This window comes from Serinus canaria, chromosome 5 (genome assembly GCF_022539315.1).
Source record: "Serinus canaria isolate serCan28SL12 chromosome 5, serCan2020, whole genome shotgun sequence".
Taxonomy (NCBI): domain Eukaryota; kingdom Metazoa; phylum Chordata; class Aves; order Passeriformes; family Fringillidae; genus Serinus; species Serinus canaria.
The window spans coordinates 17,918,888-17,943,987 of NC_066319.1; the positions used below are offsets into that span (position 1 = coordinate 17,918,888).

At 47.1% G+C, this 25,100-nt stretch overlaps 1 protein-coding gene across 2 annotated transcripts in view; it reads left to right on the forward strand.

The window, feature by feature from the left end:
* Nucleotides 1-25,100, forward strand: part of HRAS (HRas proto-oncogene, GTPase) — a 40,345-nt gene that overhangs the window by 14,075 nt on the left and 1,170 nt on the right. For both annotated transcript variants that reach the window (XM_018924385.3, XM_030239979.2), the window contains exons 2-5: nucleotides 15,802-15,955; nucleotides 20,500-20,678; nucleotides 22,909-23,068; nucleotides 23,783-23,907. In XM_018924385.3, the coding sequence (XP_018779930.1) occupies nucleotides 15,845-15,955; nucleotides 20,500-20,678; nucleotides 22,909-23,068; nucleotides 23,783-23,902 (570 nt within the window). In that variant the 5' untranslated portion in view covers nucleotides 15,802-15,844 and the 3' untranslated portion in view covers nucleotides 23,903-23,907. The remainder of the gene's footprint in view (nucleotides 1-15,801; nucleotides 15,956-20,499; nucleotides 20,679-22,908; nucleotides 23,069-23,782; nucleotides 23,908-25,100) is intronic.

Here is a 25,100-nt window from a genome sequence, read left to right on the forward strand (position 1 = left end):
ACACCATGAGATGCTGTCAAAGGAATGAGAACCTGTTTCAAGTAAATACCTTTTCTCTGCCTCTTTTAGCTATGGCAGCCTTATCTTAAGAGGGCTGTATGAAGTGTGCTTGTCACAGCTGTGTCAGGCAGCCACACAGCTCATGGAGATATCTTGTGTGTTCTCTTCTGAGCTACTGGATGAAAAGTGGCTACTTTAGAGGGTAAATTGCCTCCATGGGTTTAAAAGAAGGGATCTAGTTTAGACCTAGAGAGCACACTTCATGTTTAGGTACAGTGGAAAACCTTTGAGCAAACTTCATGAAGTCCGTGTTCATTGTGTTTTTCAGAATACTCTCTGAACTTGCATTCATTTTGTGCTCTGCAAAAGCAACAATCCCTTTTGGAGCTGTAGAATAAAGAATTAAACACTAGCTTCAAATGTAGACTTGTAGAATAAAACACTTGCCTAAAGTGGTGTGAAGGAGTTGTCACCCTATAAAACTCAGCCTGGGCCGTTGGCTGTGTGTTTCACAATGACCTTGGCCAGTCACACTGGTGTTGTCTTGTGACCATGCAGCCACTTAAAGGGAGGAAAAAAAGGCCAACTACACAAACTTTTATATCTGATTAAAGTTTTGACTTTTAGCTTAATTCAGATTTCCTGTTGGAGTTGACATAGTCAACTGAGTTTGATCAACTGAGTTTGATCAACTGACATGTCCTGAGTTTGATCAAAACTGAGGATGTAAGGGCAAATTAAGCCTGTGGAATGGCAGCCACCACTTGGAACAGTTTCTTTATGGAAGCTCTCCATTTGGGCAAGAAATGCTAACCTACAATATATTTTCCTTCAATGCAGGTCTTCACCCTCTCTGTCCTAATCTTAAGTCTACAGGTGAAAGGCGATAATGGTAAATCCCAGAGCCTAATCAGCCTGTGATGGAGGGAGTTGATTAAGAGTAAGACAAGCTCTACTGTAAGTTTTTAAGGATGGATTGTGAGGCTAAGTTGACAAACTTTAGGTCTTCTGAGATCTGTTTTTTCCTTGCTGTTGGAATAGGAATTTTTATCTTATGTTAATATACTCACATTACAAAACACTGCGGCTTCTTTTTTTGCTTGAGTGGTGCTTCAGGTTGAAGTTGGCTGGTTTGGCTTGTGAGATGGTGGTTTTCTGTGGGATTTTTCCATTTTTAAAAAAAGCTTTTTGCAAACACTTGATGAATTAATTTTATTTCTTCAGTTGAAGTTCCTGTGTGGGAACAATGAGAGCTTTGTAGGAACTGTACCCACTACACCATGCTGTGGCCTTGAAGGTTCATTGTAGGGACACACATGGTCCTCAGGGTGTTCCTTTCTGAAAATAAGAGGATTTTAAGGGAGATACCAAGCAGCAGTTTATTTCTAGCTAGGTGTGAATGATGTACAAGAGTGAGAGACTGCTGTGTGTTTCTAAGGAGCCCTGAAAAACAACACATGGTGAGCTCTACTACCCTTAAGTGAAGAGGGACCTTTATAAGCACATCACCCCTGTTCAAAATCTAACTGGTGGCTTGTCTCTGCCAGGCTCCTGTGAAGGTATATGATCATGTTTGAGATCTCACAATATTGGCAAGACTGTAAAGTTCAGAGTTCAAGTTTAAGCTCTGAAGTTATTTTTCTAAGGAAAGAGAATTTTGTCATACAAGATTCACAGAGCAGAGCCTCTTAGTGCAGATAGTGTTGTGGTTCTCTCCTCCCTTAAGGAAAAAAAAGCCAAATCCCAAACCACCAGAACTCTGAAAGAGGTTCTTGTCCAAAAGTGAAGATTTTCTGTAGTTGTTCCAAATGACTGTTTCCTCAGGGGGATCATTTTCATAGCTCGTGCACAATTCTTTAATCCAGCTCGAAGCCCACAAGACAGATGGGGTCATGGCAAGAGCCAGGAAGTTTGCATGATCTTATTGGACTGGATCATCTTTAACAGTGCCAGTTCACATCACCTGTCCACTTCTTGCTTTTTTGAAACCACTGGGGAAAGAAAGAAAACCCCTGTCAGCCTTGCGACATTTAGCATTACTCAAACACTCTTGCAATCTTGAATAGTCAGCAAAGGGCAAATTTTGGGATGATGCAGCCACCAGTAAGAGCAAACTTAGGTCTTTTGGTGCACATCCCATCTCTATGTCCTCCCAGCCCTGCCTGGAGCTGCTTTTAGTGGTATTTGCTGTAGCCCAGGAGGTAGTTGCATGAGCTTTTTGGTCCAGTTTTCAACCCCCTTTCCAGAGATCATGGCTTCAGTTCATGTGTCTTTGCTCGTGCTTGTGAGGGCAGGGATGACCAACTGAATAAATGGTCAGGACTCATTTGCTGGGGGTTGATATCAAAGGGTGATAGCATGAAATACTCCCAGCAGTCACGGATTTGCAGAGTGATGTAGGTTGTGTAACAGATCTTCTTCACACACACACAGCATATAGAACAGCATATAGAAAATATAATAATTTTACTTGTAATAATAAAGTTGTATTGTTATGCCCTGGGGAATTGAAGGCAGATGTTTGGATTTTTCCCAGTGGGCTGAAGGGAGGCTCCAATTTTGGTTTATATATTTATTTATGTATTTATTATATGTTCAACCAAAGCCAAAGAACTATGAGTCTGTGATTTTCACTGCTGGAGTTCCTGTGCCGTGGTTCCCAGGCGTTGTCTAACAGATGCCTGTACCCACACAAGGCTGGGTGAACCCAGACACTGCAGACTTGTTTTTTGTGTCACCCTGTTGCAGAAGCTCCTTAGGGAGCCTCTGTGTATGCTTAGGAGCCAGTGGTATGGGAAAGCCTCTTAGCAGAGGGTCCTGGGAAAACACTCAACTGCTGATCCCAGGAGCAAGTTCCCTGTGCCAGCACCATATGCAATTCTTCATGGCAGCCAGATCTCCAGGGAGAAGGAAACAATTCTGCCACCTCTTTTCTTCTACTCTATGATGGCTGAGTTTTATAGTTGCTCTGTAGGCTCTCTGTGTGCCTCCCTGGCTGAACAAAGGCGTATTTGTGCTCTCAAAGGTAATGTCAGTCTGCCTTGCTGCTGTCTCAGGATGCAGAGAGGGATAAGTGCTCCAAATGGGCTAAGGTTGAAAATTAAAATAGACCAAGTGTGATCCTCAGCCAGAGTCAATTGTCTTGGCTTTAGTGGCATCAGTGCAAGGACTCTACTTTTTGCCCTTTCCTTAGGGTGAACCTTCAAGGTGAGATCACAGTTGTGGGAGTCGCTTGTCTGGTTCTTACTCCTTGGCTTGGGCTGCCCTCTCCCTTCCTTTGGGAAGCTATAAACACTTGCACCGTGTCCATACTCAATGCAGATAATGGCTTAGGACTGTCAGGAGAAGTTGTCTTTGAAGTTCTGAGTTTGCCTTCTGTGGTTATTTTTTTCAGGTCAAATACAGAACTGTTTGTATGAGCCTTATAAAGTCCAATAATTAATCCAATGAATGCTGCTGTGTTTCTAAATGTCTCTGCAATGTGTGCTTCCCCAGTGTGTTGCAGAGCTGTGCTTGAGCAGCAGCACCAGAAAATCTTGAGAGGCTGGGGGGAGATGGCTGGACACCAGGAAAGAAGATGGGAAGCCATATATATGCCTGTAAAGGCAAGTGATGTTTATAGTTTTGGCATCTCATTCCTGCAAGGTGTTAGGGAAGTCAGTGGCTTAAGAAGATAAAGATTTGAGTATTGTATGGACAGGGATAACCAGAGCTAGACATTTTTCAAAGAGAAAACTAGTGTAGGGACCTCCATTTTTTGCTTTTCAGATAATCTGGCAGGATGAGACCCTGGTCTGGGACCAGAGATGGTTTCCACTGAAAAGAGTAGAAGAAAGTTTTGGGCAGTGGAGAATTCCCAATGGTGTAATTGATGCCCAGCCATCACTTACACTGCCCTAATGAAGTTACATTGCAGTAATTACAGTGCAATACAGTTCAAAGTCCAGAAGTCCCTTTTTTCTTTGTTTTTTTTTAGTGTTTTGTTTTTTTTGTTTGTTTGTTTTCTGGTGTTTTGTTTATTTTTATTTTTGGGGGGTTTTTGGGTTTTTTTTATTTGTTTTTGTTCAAATGTGCAGGAGCTGTTCCTGCTGCTGCATGGGATTTGCCTGAGGACTTTGCTATGCAGAGGTTGATCTGTGATGGAAGTTGTGTTGTCATGCCTGACGAAAGGATGCTTCAGCTTAGAAGGGCACCTGTTGGATCACATTGCCATGTTTTACTTTTCCAAAGCTATGACTCCTCCAGCTCATGTTGCAGATGTTTTGCATGGTACTTTCCATGGTATCTTTCTGTGCTCTCAGGATAAATCGGGTGCTAAGGACAGGGTGTTAAAAGTGTCAGCTGTGTCTGGTAACCAGGTGCTTGCCAGGGTAGTACCAACTGCATGCAGGTGTTGATCTCTGGCCAACATCTCTTACTGAAGACATTCTTGGTGTAAAGACTTCAAGGTTTTCTTTCTGTTTGCAGTTAGGGGATTGTGTCCACTCTCCCTTGCATCTCTTTGTCTGTTCACTTCATGGACTTTCTGACACACTTTTCCACAGCAAGATGTCATCCCTGGAGCTCAGGGCATGGTTTGCTTCCTATCTGTACCTTTTTCAATCAAGCCAATCTGGTTTGTGTGACTGGAGTGATTGCCCACTCTGTTGTGCCTGTTGCAAGTGAGGACCTGAGGCCAGTGCTGCTCTTCTCTCCATCAGTTGTTGATCTGTGTAGAGGAACACCTAAGTTGGGCAGGGTCTTTGGAGCTTTATGGCCTTGTCAAATGCAGTACCAAAGCCAGATCTGGATCTACTCATTGCCTCTACCAGGGTTGTCTGAGGGACTGGAGTTGAGGGTTTCTACAAAGATGTAGGTACATCTAACCTTTAGGCATGATCAGAGGGACTTCAACCACTCTTCTGCTCTCAAGGGCTTTCTTATTTGTGAAACAGCTTGTTGAGCTCCAGTGTTGAGGAACCACATCTGACACAGGCTTGATGTCTTGCATTTCTGTGGTTTCTTTTCAGCTTTACTTGGCCTGCAGATGCTGGCTGTGAGCCCACCCAAATCCTGCTTGTCGTTGTTGCTGTGGACTCCCAAGGAAGCTCTGGAAGGAAACCCCCCCCTGTCTTTTGCTGATTGTGCAGGTCTGCCAGCAGATGCTGGAGGCTGCGATGGAGGTGGTGGAGAAGGCTTTGTGTTCCTGTCCCCTGCACACTCAGCCACAGCCACTGATGAGCACATGCTTTACGACAAAAGCTCGAATGTGGGAGAACAGAAATCCCCAGCTTTACCATAAGTTTCCTGTGTGACCGTCAGGAAGTCACTTAATTGTTGTGGGTTCTTCATTGCAGGGTGGAGTTCCTTGTTCCGTTATCTGCTGTGCCAGTCATGTGTTGCTGAGGGGTGGGATATATGAACCTGTGGGGAGGCTGCTCAGAGTTGAAGGAGCATGTCTCCTGTGTCCATTCTGTGATGCTTGCAAGACAGGCAGGGATAAGTCCTTGGACAGTATCCCTTTGTTGCTCCAGAACCAAAAGGGAAATGCCTTCCTTTTCAGTGTGGAGAGCTGCAATCCTCACATCATCAGTCTTTTTTGTAGCAGGTCTGTGATGTGACAGTGATGCACCTAACTGTCACCGCAGCATTGCTTGGATTTTTTAAATCCAGAGTTCTGCAGAGGGCGGGGTTATGAGCATCACATTAACAAGTCTGATGTGGCTGAGATTTACTATAAGCAGTGAAGGAAGGTTTGGGTAATTCAGGACCCAACTTAATAAAGTTCTGCTGATCCAAACTAAAATCTTGCACCGTAACCTTTGGACGTTTCTGTTTCTGTCAGGTTGTGTGGTGGTTTCCCATCATTGCACACACAATGCATTGATTGGCTCTTCCTGGCTACAGACTTGGCTGTGTTGAATTCATTCATGGCTGTTGAAGGGCTGGGTTTGGAGGTCTTCTGTGGACCTCTCTGCCAGCAGTGCTCACTGTCCCCATCCCTCTAGGCTGCAGCTGGCTGATGCTGCAGCTGCCAGGTCCATAAATCATCTGTGTGCCCCTGAATATCAGCTGCATAATGACTGATGCATATTCATGTTTGCTATGTTGTGTCACTTTGCTAATAATGTATCTTGGTGAGGAGAGCAGGGACAGGGTCCCAGTAGCTGGTGACTCCTTGCTTCATTTTATTCCCTCTTTCTGCTTCCACCCTGTCTTTGGCCCTCTAAGATACCCCCTCTCTTGCTTTTCTAAAGTATTTTCCTCAGCTGGTTCTCCCAGATGTGCTAAAGCAAGCCCTGCAGGTTTGCTTTTTGTTGTGGTGCCTTCTTCCCCTCCATCCCTGCTCTGTTAATAAATCAAGGTGTGTACATGCAAAGGCCCTGCAAGGACTAAATGAACATGGGAGGATGATTGTTATGTTTGAGCATGTAAATTAAAATGGCCTACTAATAAAAAGACACTCTGGAAGTATCTGGTCTTGTTCCTTTAAGCTCTGTTTTTGGATGAGCTTTTATTGGTGTCCCATTGGGAATGGAAGGGCGAGAAGGAAACTCAGTTTTGGTTCTTCATCCCAAAATGGACTGTCCTTCACCCACAACTCACCTGTGGAGAAGATGCTGTTGCACCTGTGCTGCTTTACCCTCTGTCTTGAAAAACGAGGAGGAAGAAAGCTGTACCATCTTTCCCTGGAAAAGATAAAATTTTGCAAGATATGATTAGCAGCCTGTGACATACCACAAGTGAGAGAGGATGGATGGGGGTTGGCTCTGCTTTTCTTCTTTCCATACAAGATCCTAAGTGCTGTCCAGGGAAGCTGGGGAAGCCAACTTGGGTACTAACTAAAGTGTGTCCTGAGATCTGTCTGAGTCCAAACAGCCAGGACTGTCTGTCCTGGTAGAGAGGAATCCCTCTCATTCCTGCTCTGTATTCCTTCTTCTAGGGAGGACTTGAACTATTCCCAGAAGAGAGGACCCTATTTCTCTGTGGGAGCTTGTTAGCCATCCAGAGAGTGAGTGCCACATTGGCAGGACCAGATTGGGCTCCTGCTGTCCCAGGATACTCATTTGTCTGCTTTTATGCTGCTGGCCAACAGCTTCCACTTTTTATCACCCAAACCCAATGCCACTGGCTGTCTGGAACTTTCTGCTGCAGGAGCTGTAGTGCAGTAGGACATGTGCTGTGTGAACCATTCAGTCCCTGGAGACTGGAGTTCACCAGTTCAAACTCTTATAAATCCTATTTTGCTCCAAAAACTGACCTTTTAAAAAAAATCTCTTAACCATTAAATGCTAAAAAAACCAACAAAAAAACCAAACCAAACACCTAAAAGCATTATCAAAAGAATTCTTGAAACTTCCCAGATACAACTACCCTGTTTTCTTATCCATGTATTTGCTGGTAAAATACATGTGTTAGGATTTAAAGCCAGTAAGAAGTTGAACAATCATACCTACTTCCATTGCACATTCTTCTCAGTGAAAAGGGGTTGTATGCATTTCCTGAAACAAGTTTCCTAATTTTTCTTTGTCAGCAGTTGTTTGGGAGGAATAAGGAAGGATAGGGAAGGAGGGGAGAACAGAAAGCTCATAGGGAGAGTGACTCTGGGGTACTTTTTTTGCTGTGCATCAGTGGTGCTCAGGTTGAGATTGGCCCTTTTCTTAGGTGATGTAGGTGGCCATCTTATACCAGTGACTTCCTCCTTTCTTGTAGCTGGGCTTCAGGTGAGGAAAACAGCAGACCCTGCCCCTCTGCCTTCAGCCCTACCTGCATCTCTGGGTACTTATCTGTGGATCAGAGCATCTGCCTCTCTGCTGGCTGCCTGTGCCCATGACCTAATTGTGATTTCATCAGGATAATTGGAGAGCAGGGCCTCTCTTACAGTACTCTGTGGTTTCCCACTTGATGTACCCTGCCTCCCCAGTTGGCTCTGCCTTGCGAAGCTGAGCTGGGGATAAGCTGCCAGCTCTGACAGCCCAACACAAAGACTCAGCAGGAGACCAACAGCTTTCCCATCCAAAACTTCTGGGTTTTTTTTCTTTCTTTTATTTTTTTTTGTCTCAGGTGAAAACCCCAGATGGGAAATCACATTGCCCGAATTTAGTTCCCAGCTTTACCACCATTGATGGCTTTGGGCCAGTCCCTTGGCTTGTTTGCATCCCCTTGCCTGTCTCTGCAGTGAGTAGGATGGTGTTTCTGTTCATGCATGGCCGCCTCCAGCTCTAGCACTGGGTGCTCCATCTCTTGCAGCTTAGTAGTGAGATCTGAATTTGTCCCTTCTTGTGCTGTTGCAGCAGAGCCAGATGGCTGCAACCTGCCCTAGCATGATGACAGGACTGCTGGGCACGGGAGAGGCTGGACCTTTCCCCAGCAGCTTGCCTGCAGCTGCTTCTTTCATCACCAAGAGGACCAGGCAGGACATACCAGGTACCTTAGGAAACCATCCTGGAGACAGCATCTCTTGTAATTCCACACCATTACTGGGCAGTGTTTTCCCCAAAGCCTGATATTCTCTAATAGCTGTAATTACAGAGATCCACTTACACTGACACTGCACACTCATCTGCTCCAAGTTTCTACTTCATTGCACCTTATATCTTGTGGGAAAATCAATACAATTTGGTACTGAGACTGGCAAGCCAAGAGATTGTTCAGAGGCTGGGTTCATGGTTGTGTACCATGTGTTTTAACACTTAACATTTACTGTCATCTATAATGTGGGTCTTGCTTTAAAGTTTCTTGGATACCTGTCCATCTTTTTATATACTCAAGATATATCACACTGCCTTTCATATATCCCATTAATGCTTTTAGGTGGGATTTAAATGTAAAGGAAAGTTAAAAGTTGCCTCTTGTCTTGAGCTCTGTTGTACAGAGTACTGTTGGTTTTTCTGAAAAAGGCTGGGAGGCCTGAGAGAAGTCTCTTTTCTAGGGCGAGGTGGAGGGTTGCCAACCCAGGCAGGGAAGTGTCTGCCTCTGAACCACCTGCTCAGCCCTGGGAGGCTGGAGAGGAGATGAAAGTGGAGGAGTCCTGGCAGTTTGCAGCCTTCTGCATCTCCACAGTGAGACCTTTTCCTCCTTCACACTGCTTTCCCACACATGTTGGTATGTTCAACACTAGGTCCTGAGTCCTGACTGCATGATAGGAGTTCAGGTTTTTTAAGTGTCTCACACCTGTCCTGCACTGTGACCTCTTCATGCCTTTGTTATCCATCTTTGCCAACTTTCAGACACAACTCCAGTCTCTTTTCTTATGCAGTTTACTCTTGCTCATGTAGAGTCTCAAAGAGTGCTGAAGTGTTGGATCATAAATCACAAGTGTAATTTTAAAACTGTCTTCAGTTTTTTCACATCACAGGCCCTGCCAGATGCAGAGAACTGTGACTTGGGTGCTAGCACAGGTGGTCTCTCCCATCTGCATGGGTTTGTTTTTTTTTTTAAGGGTCTGTGTTCAGCAGTGGTGTGGAATGTAGAATTTGCTTGCCTGTTTCTTTCACCCTTTCTGTGGGCTGGCAGCTGTTAACCCACAGAGCAGTGTGCTTTCCCTCTGTGGAAGTTAGCTTGGAAGATTGGCTCTTCTGCAGAGACTCTGGTGGGATGAGTAACTCACTATCAGGGAGACAAATAGAGTGGTGGTGGTGGTGGGAGGTGAAGGTCCCACCATGATTCTCAAGCATATCCCAGCACCTTCAAGAGTTTCCTGACTGCATGCTGCTCCTCATGCCCCATTCATGATGCTGCAGACATGGGCACGAGCAGTCCTAACTTAAAAGTTTCTGAGATAAAGGGCCTGCTCATCTTTCTTTGGAAAATAGTAATTTTGGTGGCCTGTATTGGGTGTGGAGAGTGGGGTGTATGGGCAATTTCTTCATCCAGAGGAAAGCTCTTGTGTAGCTGGTTTGTTCTCTGGGTTTATTGTGTTACTGACTGATTTAGGTTGTTTGCTATTTTGGGTAGTTATAGCTACCTACCAGTTGTTTTTCTTGGAATAAGCTTCCAACAAAGAACTTTTTAAAGAATATTTACTTTGTGAGAGGGAAAGCAAGAACAGTGTAGTTGCATTCTCTTACTGTCAACAGCAGGTGATTGCACAGTTTTGTCTTTTACTTAAATTAAGTCTGACAGCTGAAGCAAGAACCAGGGAGCAGAGAACAGGTCGCAGCTTTGGAGAGAATGATACTGTCTTGTTTTCCTTTGTCCTTCCATTTTTTCCCAAGCTCTCTGTGGTTGGGTAGTCTCTGGCAGAGAGGTTGTGTTGCCAGAGGTGCTTTGACTGGAAACTGTGAGGGCTGGGCTTGGTGCAGTGACCAGTCCATGCCTGTTCAAGACTCTGTGCAAAGCTGAGGCTTGCACATTGCTGCTGGGAGATGTTTATAGCTGCTGTGGGGAGGCAGTCCCTCCCTTCCAGACCTGCCCACAGCTTTCTGCTGTTCTTCCTCACAGGTTTCTCCTTGAATGTGCAGTTCTGTATTTTGAGCCTTCTACATTATGTCATTCCTTACCCCTTTGCTTCTTTCCTCTGGAGCAATATTTTTGTGCTCAGTCCCTTGGGACAGGCTGCCTTTTCCTTCAGATCTTGAAGAGCTAGCAGAGGATGGAAGAAGGCATTCTGCTCATTTTTGGCTTTTTTTCTAGTAGAAGACAGCTTCTACTAGAAAAAATAAATGTCTTCTACTAGCTTCTTCTAGTAGAAGACATTTATTATCTCCAAGTCATCTCTCCAAAGCAGGGCCAGTATTTGCCACTTTTATTCTCTCTTTGGCGTCCCTTTCTCTGTTTTCGTCTGTGAGGTGCACTGTCTGAGTTTTCAAGCAACAACAGGCCCAACTGGTTAGATTTGTAGCTCACTTGTTGATTTAAAAAGCAACAAGTAAATTAAAATGAAGCATTGGATAGGCTTCATAACAGAGCATCAGCTTCCCAGCCTCAGTTCCCTAATCTCTAGGCCATAGAGAACGTCAGCATTTTGGTCCTCAGGGGAAACAAAAGGTGGCATTTCACACCACTGGAGAGGCTCCTTCAGTCCCTCCACAGGCTGTGCTTTGTGATGTTGATGACATCTTGTGCATGAGCAAATGGAGGAGACTGGACAGTCACTGGGGAAGCCAACAAGGTTTGTTTTATCAATGCTCAGAGATCACTGAGTAGGATTCCTGATGTGTGGGTGTGGATGACTGCTGGTAAAAGACTGGCATGAGTGTTGTTCTCCTATAGGACTGCAGACCATTTCTGCCTGCAGGGCATCTCTGCTGAAGGGAAATAGAATCAAACACAGTGGCATTTGTGGTCATATGGCTCCTCTGGACAGGGCTTTGGAGGAAAGGGTGCCTGGTCTGACATGAGCCCAAAGAGATTTGCAGAGTTGAAACTGACTTCTGATGCCTTTAAATGCAGAAACTCCCAGTGGGCAGGTGCAGTCATGGTGAATGCTCAATAATGAACAGTTGTAAAACTTCTGGCATGGCTGGCCTTACTACAGCAGCATTGTGCAAAAATCTGTCTCTTGACTTGTTTAGCTGGCTTGTTGTCTGTCCTGGGAGAAAAACAAAGTGATGGGAGGAAACAAGGGACACAGAAAAAGCTCCTTCAGTTAGTTATTCTGTTTGGAAGGGTGTCAGAGGCTCCCTTGTGGTGAATGGGGAAACCCACTGTGTATCCCTTCCGCTTGACGCCTGAGCTCTTGTTGGAACTGTGGTGGTGAGGGGGGACGTAATGATGAGGCTGAGCTCTTTGAGCTCCTTACCTCTGCTCAGTGAGTTTCTGGAGGCTTCACAGTCACGTCTCCCAAACCACCTCTCTAGGGTAGAGAATAGGGACCATGAAGAAGATCAGGTTGTTTTTTGCAGGACACAGCTGGATCTCTGGGTGATGCCTGTAGCCTTGATGCTCAGACCTACTTTAGGTCTTAGCCCTGTGACAGCTTCTGCCAAGCATCTTGGTCCTTGTTTCTGCAGGCAGGGCCTCCATGCTGCCACCCAGCATGTGCAGGCAGGGGAGGTGCTGTGCCCTCTCCCCTCACCCACACCTCCATCCCCTCCCTGCAAGACAGAGGTAGGATGTTGGTGTCCACTGGGGCTGGGTGCTCGCTCTCCCCGCTTCCTGCTCAAGGCTGGCAGATGGCTCCTGTTTGCTGGAGCTGTGTGGCTCTGGCTACTGGGCTGGGAGCAGCTGCTGCTGCCAGGCGGAAGCACTCGGCGAGGCTTTCCTAGACAGCTTTGAATGGGAGCCAGGAGCCCTCTCGCTACAGGAGAAAATCCACGAGGTCAGGAAATACAGCAGCAGCAGCTCCAGCTCCACGCTGGGGCTCTTGGCTTGGCACGCGGATCCCAGCCCTCCTCTTTCCAGACGGTGCTCCTGGAACTGCTCTTCTCCTTGCTGTCTCTCTCAACTGCTGCTTGACAGCCTTGTGTGTGGCTTTTGGGGGATATAGTAGTGGAGTGCTGCAGAGGTGATAAATTTGGATAGGGAAACACTAGATGGTGACCTGGATCAGACTTTCAGATCTTGAAGAGCTTGCAGTAGATGGAAGAAGCATTGTTCCTGCTCTGTGTGGGACTGGGAGGCTGTGCTTTTGTGTTTCACTCTGTTATTTTGTGGTCAGCTGTGTGTGGGCTCTGTGTTGGCTGCTGAGCAATAGAAACTGGAAATCCTCGCATCAGGAGAAGCTTTCACAGCCACCAACATGCTGTAAACCTCCATCCGGTGTGTCACCAGCATGAAAACTGGGGTGTCTGTTACCGTCTCTCTGACAAGAACCTCACTCTCTCTTCCCTGCATCTGTTTTATAGGAAGCCAGAAACATTGCTTTTGGGATGGTTGTTCCTTGACCCAGCCCCTATGGTGGTGGTGATGTTTTCGTGGCACTGAGGAACAGCAGCCCCTGTGTTGTGCATCTATGGGTGCATCGAAGAGCAGCCTTACTCTTCCCATGTTCAGGAGCAAAAAGTGTGATGGGGGAGTTATGAGATGGTGTTGGTAAGCTTAAGGATAGGAGCAATTGCCCAACTCTGTGTGAAAGTTTGGCCATATTGAAATTTCTGCTTTCCCTGCAGCCTTTGGCTAGGCTGCTTCTTTCCATGGAATTTGCCCATGCCCTGGTGTGTTGTTGGGTCTGCACACTGCCCATGAGGAGCTTGCATTGGGGAAAGGAAGCGAGCTCCCCTGAGCATTGATTTTAGCCCACATTAATTGGGGCAGCTTTCATGCCCAGAGCTGTCCATCGTTCCCCATGCTCTTGCTCTGCATTAGGACATGTTTTACAGCAATGGTGTGGAGCAGGTAGGCTGGACCTGCCCTCCTTTGCAAGCTGCAGAATCTCTCCTGCCACTGCAGAGGCGAGGATGGCAGAGCAGTGGAGAGTTAGCTGAGGTGACAGCACCTTCGAGTGATGGTGTCAGTGAGCAAACACCACACCAGCATTGCAGAGCTCTTGCATTAAATTGTCCATGTGCGGGCCACAGGCGGGAAGAGGCAATAGCTCCTTCACCCCCTTACTTTTTCCTGCCTCTTGGGTGCATGGGGGACAAGAAGATGTGGGTTTGTGTTTCTGTGGAGAAGACAGACCTTAAACTCCCTGCTAAGGTGGTGATATGCAGGGCTTGCTGGCGTGTGGCTGCCCCTCTGCTGCACAATGGAGCTCATCTGGGGTCGGGAGCAGGGGAAGACAATCAAGCGAACGTGGGTGACCACCTTGTCCCCCACCTCCTGCTGCAGCGGACCAGCTGCTATGGCTGTGGGGGCCTACCAAAGGAGTAGGCAGTGCCTTCTACTGAGGTGGTCTTGAGGGAGAACCCCCTCCTAGAGAACTTATGTCTTCTCCTCCCCTGGGGAGTCAAAGCTTTTCTCATTGCCTCAGCAAGTTGTCAGTTGTGCCGTTTTCTTTGAGCTTCTTCGTGGCACCTGCTTCATCTTCAGATGCAGAGAAAAGTCCATGTGTTTTGCTGGGGGATGGAGATCTCCTTGCTCTGTAATGGAAGGTGGGAGCTAGTGGCAGTGTTTCTTCAGACCCCAAGGACCCCTCTGTGTTCAGCTGTGAAGCTGTCTGCTGAAGGAGCAATTCCCACCCCAATAGCTGTGCTGGTGGAGATTGTCAGTTCACATTTGCTCCTCAGTCCCCTTTTCATCTTAACTGTCTCTTCCCAGGGAGATGAGAAGCCTGGGGTGGGGATCTCTATTGTCCCTGAGAAGCAGTGCATGTGAGAACAACATATACATGAAGGCATGCATTAACGGGGCAGAGTAACGTGTCAGTGAGATCACATAGATTCTCTCCTGTAGCCTTGCTTTCAATCTGCAACTCTTCCCTGGCTACCAGAACAGAGGTACATTGGACTTTCAGAGGAACCAGTGTCACTTTCAGGTAGGCACCTAGGCTATGACATTATTTGCACTTCATTTCCCCCCACCATCACCACTTTTCTATCATGTTTAACTGCTTCTCCAGCACAGCAAACCAGAGGTCCTGCTTGGCACCATATTTGTCATCTGGTTGCTCTTCTGCACCCCCTTGTTTGCCCTTCTTTAGGATTCTGGATGCTGATAAGGGCTTGAGCTTTGTTTGCCTTTCTGCTATCAAGACAGCAGCTCAAGAAAGGGCTTTGGCAAGAGGTGGTTGTGTCTGATTGCTCCCTGCTCAAGAGGGAGATGGAACTGTCTGGGTGGTTTAGGGTTGCAGTCAGGTGGGGATTGAAGGCAAAAAGTTCTGTCTTCCTTGCCATTAGATCTTTGCTGTGTAAGCAAATGCATCAGCTGTGGTCTGGGTCTAGAGCAGCCTTTGCTGGCACAGTTTGTAGCAGCTTCCAGAGTTTAGGAGCAGGGAGGAGGTTGGAGTGATTTAACTATATAGGGTGGGAGTATGGAGGAGGGAGTTCTAATCCCTGTGAACAGTGAAGGGTGTCTGACAAGGGGAACTGTGAGCTTATCTTCCTGCTACCTGCTGCATTTTGGGTGGTTTCCCCAGAGCTTGCAGATGGTGGCTGAGAACGAGTATCTGACCCTGGAGTGACTTTCAGTGGGCAGGGGCTGCAGTCCAATGAGGGTGGATTTCTATTTAAACCTTTGGGGTTTTGTAATCTTCCTGCGTTAGTTCCTCTTTCTCAGCAGACTTGGAGCAGAAATTAAAGGGAGGAGCTGGGGGGGATGTAAATCTTCTGCTGCTGAAGGGCCATGGGAGGCACACAGTACTGCTCATCCTCACCCATCATTTTCAGTCAGCACCTTTTGTGACAGCATCTCTTTCCTCCTTGCTGGGTGTGCCAAACTGAGCTCAGAGAGCAGGGATGCCCCTTCTGCAGTCCTTCCTCTCACGAGAGTAGGACCATTAGCTGGAGGACAGGCAGAGGGGCGGATGTGCCACCGTCTCAACCCTACTGTGTGGTTCCAGGTTTGACGCAGCCTTGAGGGTGAAGACATGGAGGTAACAGCATGTTTGGGCAGGGCTGGACCTTTTCCCCTGCTCTTGTGGGAATTGACATCCCAACCTTGTTGGCCAAGGGTTTCAAATCTATCTAAAGATTTCAGATTGTCATCTTGAGATAAGGTAAACTGGGGACAGTGCTGAGCACTTTTGCAAAATCAGACTTCTTAAACTGGTTACTTCAGGGGTTGATGTACACACCCTGTACCTCTTGTTTTCTCATCAGTAATGCTCTCCTACCTCTTGAAGTTTGCTCAAGGAACCTGTGAAGTTTGCATCCAGACAGTCAGGCTGAAGGATTGCAACAGACCACAAGATGAACAGAGTTTTTATATTTGGTTTGATGGATTATTTTGCCCGTGTTAAAGTAACCTCTCTTAGCATAGTGACTGTGTTTGTCCTTGCAGGTGGTGGTGCTTCTGGAAGTCCTGAGCTGGGGTCAGCTGGAAGATGACAGAATACAAGCTGGTGGTGGTGGGAGCAGGTGGTGTTGGGAAGAGTGCTTTGACGATACAGCTCATCCAGAACCATTTTGTTGATGAGTATGATCCCACAATAGAGGTGAGTGGCTCTGGGCATGGGGTCTGTCTGTCTGCATGTTTTCCACTTGCTTTTCTCCACCTTGTCTCCAACCCTGAGCATGCTCAGTTCGGTCTCAAGTCCGAACTTGAGCAGGGGTGTTCCTCTGCTTTGCAGAGCTATTCTGAGTCACTATGTGTGTGCTCAGAGATCGCAGAGACTGACTTAACATCTCCTGCAGAAGGGTAGTGGTGTCTGCTGAAGAGAGGTGACAATGGAAGGCAGCAGAGACAGGCAGAGCAGGGCTGGGGCTGAGAGGCAGCACTAATGTCTTCCTTTCTGATGAGATGACAGTGTAGGGAGGGATTAAAGGTTTAGAATTGAAGAGCCATTTTGTGCCTGTGCTTCCATTTCTCCTCCTGTGAAATCAGAGTAAATGTATTGACTTTTTCTGCAGGATGTTTTGAGCTTTACTGATGAATTGGGTTTTATCAGAGCTTGGTTCTATTATGTATGTCTTGCAGTTTGAGCAAGACGTGCTGAGCAGCTGAACTGCTCTGGCTCCGAGTGCTGCCTCTGCTTCTTCACAAGGAGTAAAAGGCTGATGTGTGTGTCTCAGTGTGGATGGCAGCATTGACCTGTTTAGCTCAGTACCCTGCCTGAAGAAGCAGGCAGGGACCCTGTAGTCCTCACAGGCTGTATGAGGGCAGAGAGGGATTCAGTCTTCAATATCCATTGTGATATTATTATTTTCTTTAATTTTTCAAAAATATATTCCATTCTCCATCTGCTTTGACCATACATAGTGATGTGCTAATTAGCCTCTGCATGACTTAGACCTTTGTTGGGTAAGACGTAGGCAGTAGCCACTGTGCTGCATGAGGAGTAAAGTCCACCCTGGGAAGGCAAATTGCAGCTCTGTCATGCCTCTTGGACAACAACCTCCCTGTCTGCAGTCCTAAAGGATTCTCTACCAGATGTGTATAAATGCAGCTGTGGTTTCTGCAGTTATTATTATCATAATGGCTAAAGGCCCCAGCTGGGATGAGAAATCTATTCTGGTAGGTGTTGTATGTGTAGTCCCCACCCTGAAGAGCTTACAACTTACATAAACAAGCAAGACAAGGCTTGGTAGAAAGGCAGAAATAGTCTTACAGTCCTACAGACGGGAAGGAGAGAAAGCACTTAAAAAGCACGTGCTATTACATCATTTGGCCAAGGTCACCTAGAATGTCCATGGCAGAGACTGGAATTTAATTTAGGGCTTCTGAGTCTCCTTGCTTATGGATGCAATTGCCTTTGTCCCCAGCTCCTCTCCCCTCATGTGGCTGTCCCCAGTAGTATTGTATACTTTTCTCAGAAACCCATTCCAGGTTGTTTTTGCTAAAAGAGTGTTTATGGAGAGCACCCTCCCTGGGGAGACATCTGCAAGGATGCATCCTCTCATGGACCTTAGGTGGGCAGAAGCAACTCCTACCCAGTGATGTGTTGGGTTTTGGCATCCTGTGGTTTTTGTCTCCAGCTGCCTGTTCCCTGTACGTACCCTGCAGGGAATTTTCTCCATGTAAACAGGCAGCAGGGAATGTAAACCCTGCATGGCATTTCCCAGCACACCCTCTTCACCCTACGCACTTCTGCAGTGCTCTGGGAGACGCCTGCTCTCTCCTCCAATATTCACTCCAGCCCCATTTCTGTTCTTCTCCTCTTCCAAAAGCTGCCACAACCTGCTCTTCAGCCCTCTCACCCCTGGTACTTTTCCACCAGCCCTGATGCCTTTGCAGCTCCCTTGGTCGTACCCTAATTTCCCTGCTACCCCGGCCAACTACTTATTCATTTCAGGGTGATTCCTTTTAATGATGCTTCATTTTATGGGGATTTAAGAGACTGAGAGCTACCTGCCAGCCATCCAAATGTGACCAACAAACCACCTTCCTGTGACTAAGCTGCTTTGGATCATGCCCAGGAGCTGACTATGACTGTTCAGCCAGCTAACAAGCAGCACAGTACTGCTGAAACGAGCAGGATAAAAGGGGGGGAAGATGATACGTGCATGGAGCAAAGGTATTGCCCACTGCCCACGTGGATTGAGCACAGGCTGTGCTGCAAAGGGGGGGGTGCGAGCAGGTTGGGGTGCGCTGAGAAGAAGTTCCCCAGAGCAGGAGGCATGTTGGTTTGTCCCCTCTCTGAGGTAGAGACCCTGACTGGGTGTCTGCTCCCCTCCTACCCTCCTGATTCACCAGTGCAAACATTTGGCTCTGTAACTCCAATGCTGTCCCCCCCACCACAGCACACTCCCACAGGCCAGCTCTTGGGCTGCTAAGGAGCCTTAAGACATTTGTTTTGGGAACAGGAGGGCCAAGGCAGCAAGGAGAGGTATGCCACTGGCATTGTCCCATGGTGAATAAGCTGGGATGGAATAAAGCATTTCACTCTGTTGAGAAATTCTTCAATTCATGTTCCAGCTCTTTGCAGCTAGCTAGTAATGGCCTTCCCAAACCTCTAGTCATATCCTGACTGTAGTGCTTAGCAAATGGGCCTCTTGGCCCATTTGCTTGCTCCCAGCATCCGCCTGGGTTCTTGAGTCTGAACCCCAAATAGATGTTGCTTCTGCTGCTTGGCACTTCACAGCTGGGTCTGGCTGCATTCCCCTCTGCTCAGGGTGGGGTGGGACATGCAGGGCTGCAGAGGAGCACTGAGGCTGCAGGGTGCTGGTGTGGGCTAGTGGCAGCCATGTCACCTGGTCATCTCGCAGGGACAGATGAGCTGCCATCCTGAGCTTCCTGGGGAGGGGGAGATCAAATGAAGCTGTACACAAAGCATTGATGGGGAGAGCTTGTCCCCTTCCTTTGCAAAGCATCCTCTGCAAGACTGTTTTATGTCTGTGCCTTGTAAGCCAGCTGGCTGGCCTTATGGGTAGCCTGTTGATGACCTGAGCTGAGGTGTGGGATCTCTTCTCTGTCAGTATGCTGGGTGCTGGTGAAACGTCCTGGAACTGGGGACTTGGCAGTTAACTGTGAACATGTGTGCTGAGAGGCTGGTCCTCTGTCCTAAGCCAAGCTGCAGAGGTGGAAGGATGCTTTGTGGGGCAGAGAAGGCACTCAGGTCCCCTTGCACAAAGGAGACTCCAGATACATTATTGATTAGAAATGGGAGCACATTCCTGCAGGGCAGCCTGCCAGTTGCCTTCAGAGCAGTTGGCTGAAAGCCAGCCTTTCATTCCATGCTTATACTCGATGGGTCAGCAGTCCACTTTTTTGGGAAGGCACAGCTGAGAAGGTCGTGGCAGAGCAGATCTCATCTCTGATTTCACAGCCCTCTCTGCAAGGTGAGGAAAGACTTTAATTAGCCCCAGCAAATGACGTTGTTGTAATGAACCGAAGGATAGAGGCCGTGTTGGCCCCATTCCCTTTCTGTGCTGCTGCTGGTCCTGTTGGTGCCCTTTGCTGTGTCAGCTGTTTGCAGACCTGCAAAGCTCATCTGATAACATTGTTGTGGTCGTTGGAAGAGCAGCCGACATTTGAATTAATTTTAAACTGCAGCTGTAGCCTCTGCGTAGCCTCTGCAAAGCCCTGTGTGGTTGTACTGCTGACTTGTACCTTTTTCATACCTTTCATTTTGGCTTCCTTCTCTTGCTGACAGCTGAGGATGCTGCACTGTCCACAGGGGATGGCTTTTGGAGAGGGATGAGGGATGTCCTCGGTGCTGGGCTGCCCCACAGCATCCTTGGTCAGTCTCCTTATGAGACTGAGCTCAGGGAGGAGCATCGTGGGGAGGAGCAGTGCTTTGAGGAGCCTGCTGTGAAAATGAAACCTTTTGAGGGATGCTCTGGGTGATTTCCAGAGCTTCTCACATCTATGACAAGTTGTGATTGCCTTTGCTGCAGGGAAAACCCCCAACTTCAAAGGACCTGCCTGGATAGTTCTTACCTCTCATGGAGCCCTCTGGGCACAGACTGGTTGTGGGAAACACCCTGTTCACAGTGTGATTTTATTTTATTTTTTTTCTCATGTTTAAAGAAGAGGTTTACCATCAAACCCAGTCTGAAACCTTACTGATGGCATTATTGCCTCTGGTGCCTGATTTGAGATGCATTGGAGGCACTGGATTTCCAGGTTATCTTAAACACCTCCCAGACCTGCAGATCACAGATAATGAGGAACACCTGGCTGGCCAGAGCTCCTTTCCTGAGTATCCTTCCTCATCCAGCAAAAGGAATTAGAGCTGAGACTAAACAGTGCTTAGGAAATACTTGTTGAGGGCTATGTGGTATGATAGAGATGAAGCTGCACCTGGTCTGCCAGCGGCAAGGCTGGGAATGGGGAGAGCAAGCTGGGAGCTGTCTTCTCTGTGGTTCTGACAGACAAGGAGAAACCTGCTTAGCTGCTCCCTTTTTCCTTTGTTTTTTTAATTATTTTTCTTTTCCCTCCCATTTTTGAAAGAGATTGAGTCGTCTCTAATGGAAGCTGAATACCGGCAGAGCATGACCTGGCATCTTTCCAGGGATGCACTTGCTCCATCCCTTTGTTTAGCCAGATCCAAGCCCTCCCTTAATGCATCCTCCTTCCTTTCCCTCTCGTGGCCTGCAGGATTCCTACAGAAAGCAAGTAGTCATCGATGGAGAGACCTGTTTGTTAGACATCTTGGACACTGCAGGGCAGGAGGAATACAGTGCCATGAGAGACCAGTACATGAGAACGGGGGAAGGATTCCTGTGTGTCTTCGCCATCAACAACACCAAGTCCTTTGAAGATATTCACCAGTATAGGTCAGTATCCTGGGAAGGGCCCTTTCCCTCTTGCCCTGTGCAAAAGGGAGGCCTTGCTGCTGCACTCTCCTGCCCACCCTTTTAAATCAGGCCCCTTGGTAGAAGCACAGACTGCCAGCAAAGACAATTAGCTCAAGTGGCCATTCCCCAGGGAACAGACAGCGCAGACGGCTAATGTCAGTGACTCCAATAAAACCCTTCTGAAGGGATTGCTTGTGGCCTTTGGGGACCTGGTAATGTAATGTTTAAGTGTTTATGGTGACTAAAGAGAGAGCTGATCCTGTATGACCCCCCTCCATTCCTTCTCTAATTAGTGGAATTGCTTTGTTAGCGCAGTCGATCTCAGCTGGCCCCAGAGCTGGAAGGGGAGGCTGGGAAGGACAGGGAGAGCTGCTTGCCCTGCTGTCCCCTGTCACGACCAGGTTGTGATCTTCCAGCTGCACACATGTGTGGAGAGAGTCCTGCCCTACCGGAGCTTGGTTTCAACCAGAGCAAAGATGGAGCAGAAGGGCAGTCAGGGCTCCAGTGAGGTGATTTGCCCAAGAAGATATATGGGGTGGTGACAAAGCAAGGATGCTGTCCCAGTACCCATCCCAATTATCCTCTCTGTTGATGTCACCCTTGCAGAGCTGAAGAGTCAAGGAGGTGATGTAAACACAGCAGGAATCTTCCCTGTTTACCCCGATGCTACTTTAGGGAGGGATCACTCTGCTTGTGCCTTCTTCTGAGCCTTGGCTGCGATGGCAGGCACTTGCAGAGGATGCAGGAGATGGCTCTGCCTGTCCCTGCTCTGTCACTGCCCACAAGGGACTGTATATCCCAGTCCCTCATCATAAAACAGGGTCCCAGTAATCCTGTTGTTCCGAGGACAGGCACATCCCTTCCTTGCTTCATAGTCAGAGGTGCTGCTTGGAGCTGCTGAGATGTTTCAATCTCATCCAAAAGGCTGTTCAGTGTAATAGGTGCACAGGTGCACTAATTTGGCTTCTTTTAACTGAACCAAAGGACAAAGGATGGGATTTTCCTAAAGCACCTGAGGGATTGAGCAGCATTCATCCTTTTGCTGGGGCTGGTGCCTGTGAATTGCTTGCAGGATGGCTCAATTTCAAGCCATCATGATGTAAATCATTAGCTTTCATCTCCTTTAGCCTGTGCTCTTTGTGTTTGCACTTTTAAAAGAATATTCCCCAGAGAAATGCTGGCTCTCCCTGGTTAGTAACCATTTGGAGGTATCTCTTTTCAGCTAAGTGTAGCCTGTGCACTAAATTTAGTACTTGCATTTGCTGATCAGGATGTTACACAGAACATTTAAATGGCTTTATGGGATATCATACATATAGTCAGACTTCATTTCTATGTTCTACTACATTAGAGAAAGATGATTGAGTCTTTTGTGCATGAATGTCCAGCTGCCTTTGGATGGAGATTTGCATTCAATTAAAATGCAGAAATTGGCATTTAAAATCTTTTATTTGTTAAATTAAAACCATGTTAAATGTTCTGGACCCATGAGCAAAAAAAAAAAAGAAAAAAAAAAGCTGTTTTGCATCTGAAGTGAAATGATTTATTAAGCAAAGGAAGTTATTATCTATCAGAAGGGAATTGAATGGATTTTTTATAGGCATAATGGCCTTCAAGATTTTAGAAGTGATAGATCTCATCCTCGCCTACCTAGTTCTAGATCCAATGTTGGAATGAAGAAGTGAGCATTACAGCTTTTTTAATTCCCAGTTGGTTTCTCAACTTTGAGTGACCTGAACTAAACTGAAAGGAGCAAATACTGCCTGAGCATCTGCAGAAAAGGTTACTGCTGCCAAAAACTGCTTTATCAGCTCAGCAAATTCTGGTTGCAGGAGGTTTTTTTTTTTTTAATTTTTCCCCCCATTTGGGGGGGGATTACTTGATCTAAAATGTTGGAAATAGCGCAGGTAACTGCTTGAGAATTCATTTTTATTTAACCTAAACTATCTTAAGCTCATGTCTTAATATAGATTGTCATAATTCAAGTTGTTTTGTAAATAGCTGCATTTAAAGAGCAGAAGTAAGTTTAGTTTTCATTTCCAGAAGTGCCCTAATTGTTTTGCTATTTACTCACTTGTGTGCCATGGTTATTTACATTTCCCTGAAAGCTCAACACAAGGCATTCAACATGTCAAATCTTAACAAAGAAAACTGGTGGGGAGTGTTCTGGACCTGCTCCTTCAATTCTTCACATCTCCTCCTCTTGCAGGGAGCAGATCAAGAGGGTGAAAGACTCAGATGATGTTCCCATGGTGCTGGTGGGGAATAAATGTGACCTCCCTGCGCGGACAGTGGAGACCCGGCAAGCGCAGGACCTGGCCCGGAGTTACGGGATCCCCTACATAGAAACATCTGCCAAAACCAGACAGGTAGGAGGAGACTTTTAAACAAAAGGCTCTTTTTCTTGTCTTTCCTTTCCTCCATTGCTGCCCTGGAGGGGCAGGAACGGGCAGGCACCACCTTGCAGACAGATGGGTATGAGGGCTGGGCTTAGCTGCTTCCTCAAGGCTAAATGCTCCCTCCCTCAGGATGTTCCCTCCCAGTCCAAGGTAGAGCCTCCCATCATGAGAAGTGCATCATCATGCTGTGGCAGCAGTGAAGAAAAGATGCCTTCTCAGGGCTTTCTCCAAGGCTCTGGAATAAACTTCACAGTCACTGCAGGTCAGCTAAGCTCAGGTCACTTGGTTAACCTCATCCATGGTCTATTTTGGCAGAATATACCAGTGCTGAAAAGACCATGTGGAGCTCCCAGAGCACAGAGGTGGAAATGGAACTGACACCTTCAGTGGTCTAGTGGTGGCTTTTCTCTTGGGTGGTAGACCTCATTCAGACTGCTGAGAGCTGATGAATCTCAGGGACTTCAGAGATCCTTATCCTCATGGTTGCTCATTCAATCTTGCTCTCTGTTTGAGGGCCTCACTCAGGTCCTTTTTAGTCTTCCCGGCTTGGTTCTGTACCTTTAACTCTGCAATCTGCACTGCTGGACAGTGCTAGGGACACCTTGCTGGGGAGCAGAGCCCTCTCCTCTCTCCACTGTCCCTCCTCAGAGTGGGCAGCTGCTTCAAGCCCTGCTTTTTCCCCAGGGCGTTGAGGATGCCTTCTACACCTTGGTGCGGGAGATCCGGCAGCACAAGCTGCGCAAGCTGAATCCCCCGGATGAGAGCGGCCCCGGCTGCATGAACTGTAAATGTGTGGTATCGTGACTATGGTAAGTGGTGGAAGCAGTACATGAGGTGCAGTGGGGGAACGTTGGCAGCAGGGCAGGAAGTGAGTGTAGATGCACTAGCCAAACAAGTGCAACACGATCAATTTCAGCAGCAGGCATTGTGTTTCGGACTGATATAGTGTTTTTCTGTGAAAACACAGGTAAGTCAAAATTCCCACTTCCCTGAGGAAGTGTGTGGCAGGAAAGGGTTGTTTATTTCTCCCCCTCATTTTGTGCAACAAAATTCTATACAACTGAATATTAAAAAAAATACTACTTTGTTGTGCTTTCCTCAGGAAAGCTTCTTCCCATGCTGCTGTTCTAAAAGAGGAGTTAAGCTGGTGTTGAAGGTGTACAGATCACTGCATGCTCACCAGACTGGCTCTAGAAGGGTTCAGAGGAAGAGCTGGCTGGGTGCATTGCCTCCTAATGCACTCACGTAAATTGCCTCATCCTAAAGCTTTAGAGCAGACCTGTCTCACTGTGAAAAGTCCCGTGTTCCTCAGAAGAGTTTTCCCCATTAGATAAATCCCCTGGGCTATTTGGAACTGATGCAATGTTGAGAATTAGCCATAAGAGGGCTGTTTGCTTTTATAAATTATGTGTGCTGGAGCCAGAAACAGTATTTTTCAGATTGTTTATGTTCACTTGCCTGTTTTTCTTTCCTCAATTTTTTTTTTTTTAATTATGAGTTTATTTAAAACACTGCTGGATAGCAATCAGGGATAGTTCCCATTATTGTCCCTGCATGTGCTGGCTGGCTTTAAGTGAAAGGCCTGGGAACATCTGTCTGTGTAACCAACTCCTTCAAGGCAGAAAGTTCGAGAGGGGTAACAAGGGATGAGTCCACCATGGAGATCAATATCTAAGGACTTCTGGGACTGGGACAAATGCATGCATGAACATTGCCCTTAATGTCTTTTGGGGATTCTCCCAAGAACCTGAACTGGCCCTTCACCCCTATAAATAACTGCTGGAGTCCTAAAGAGAAGTGCACTGTATCCAGAGATGGTGTTAAGAGAGTCTCATGAAGGTGGAGATGAACAGCAGGTTTCCTCTAATGCTTTTTGATCTAGAAGCCATGAGCACAGCAGAGATTTTCCTCCTGCTCCCCACTCCCAAGGAAAAAACCTAACAAAACAGTGCTGGCAACGTTTGCTTCCTATGAGCAAACACCCACCCCAGAACCCCACCCC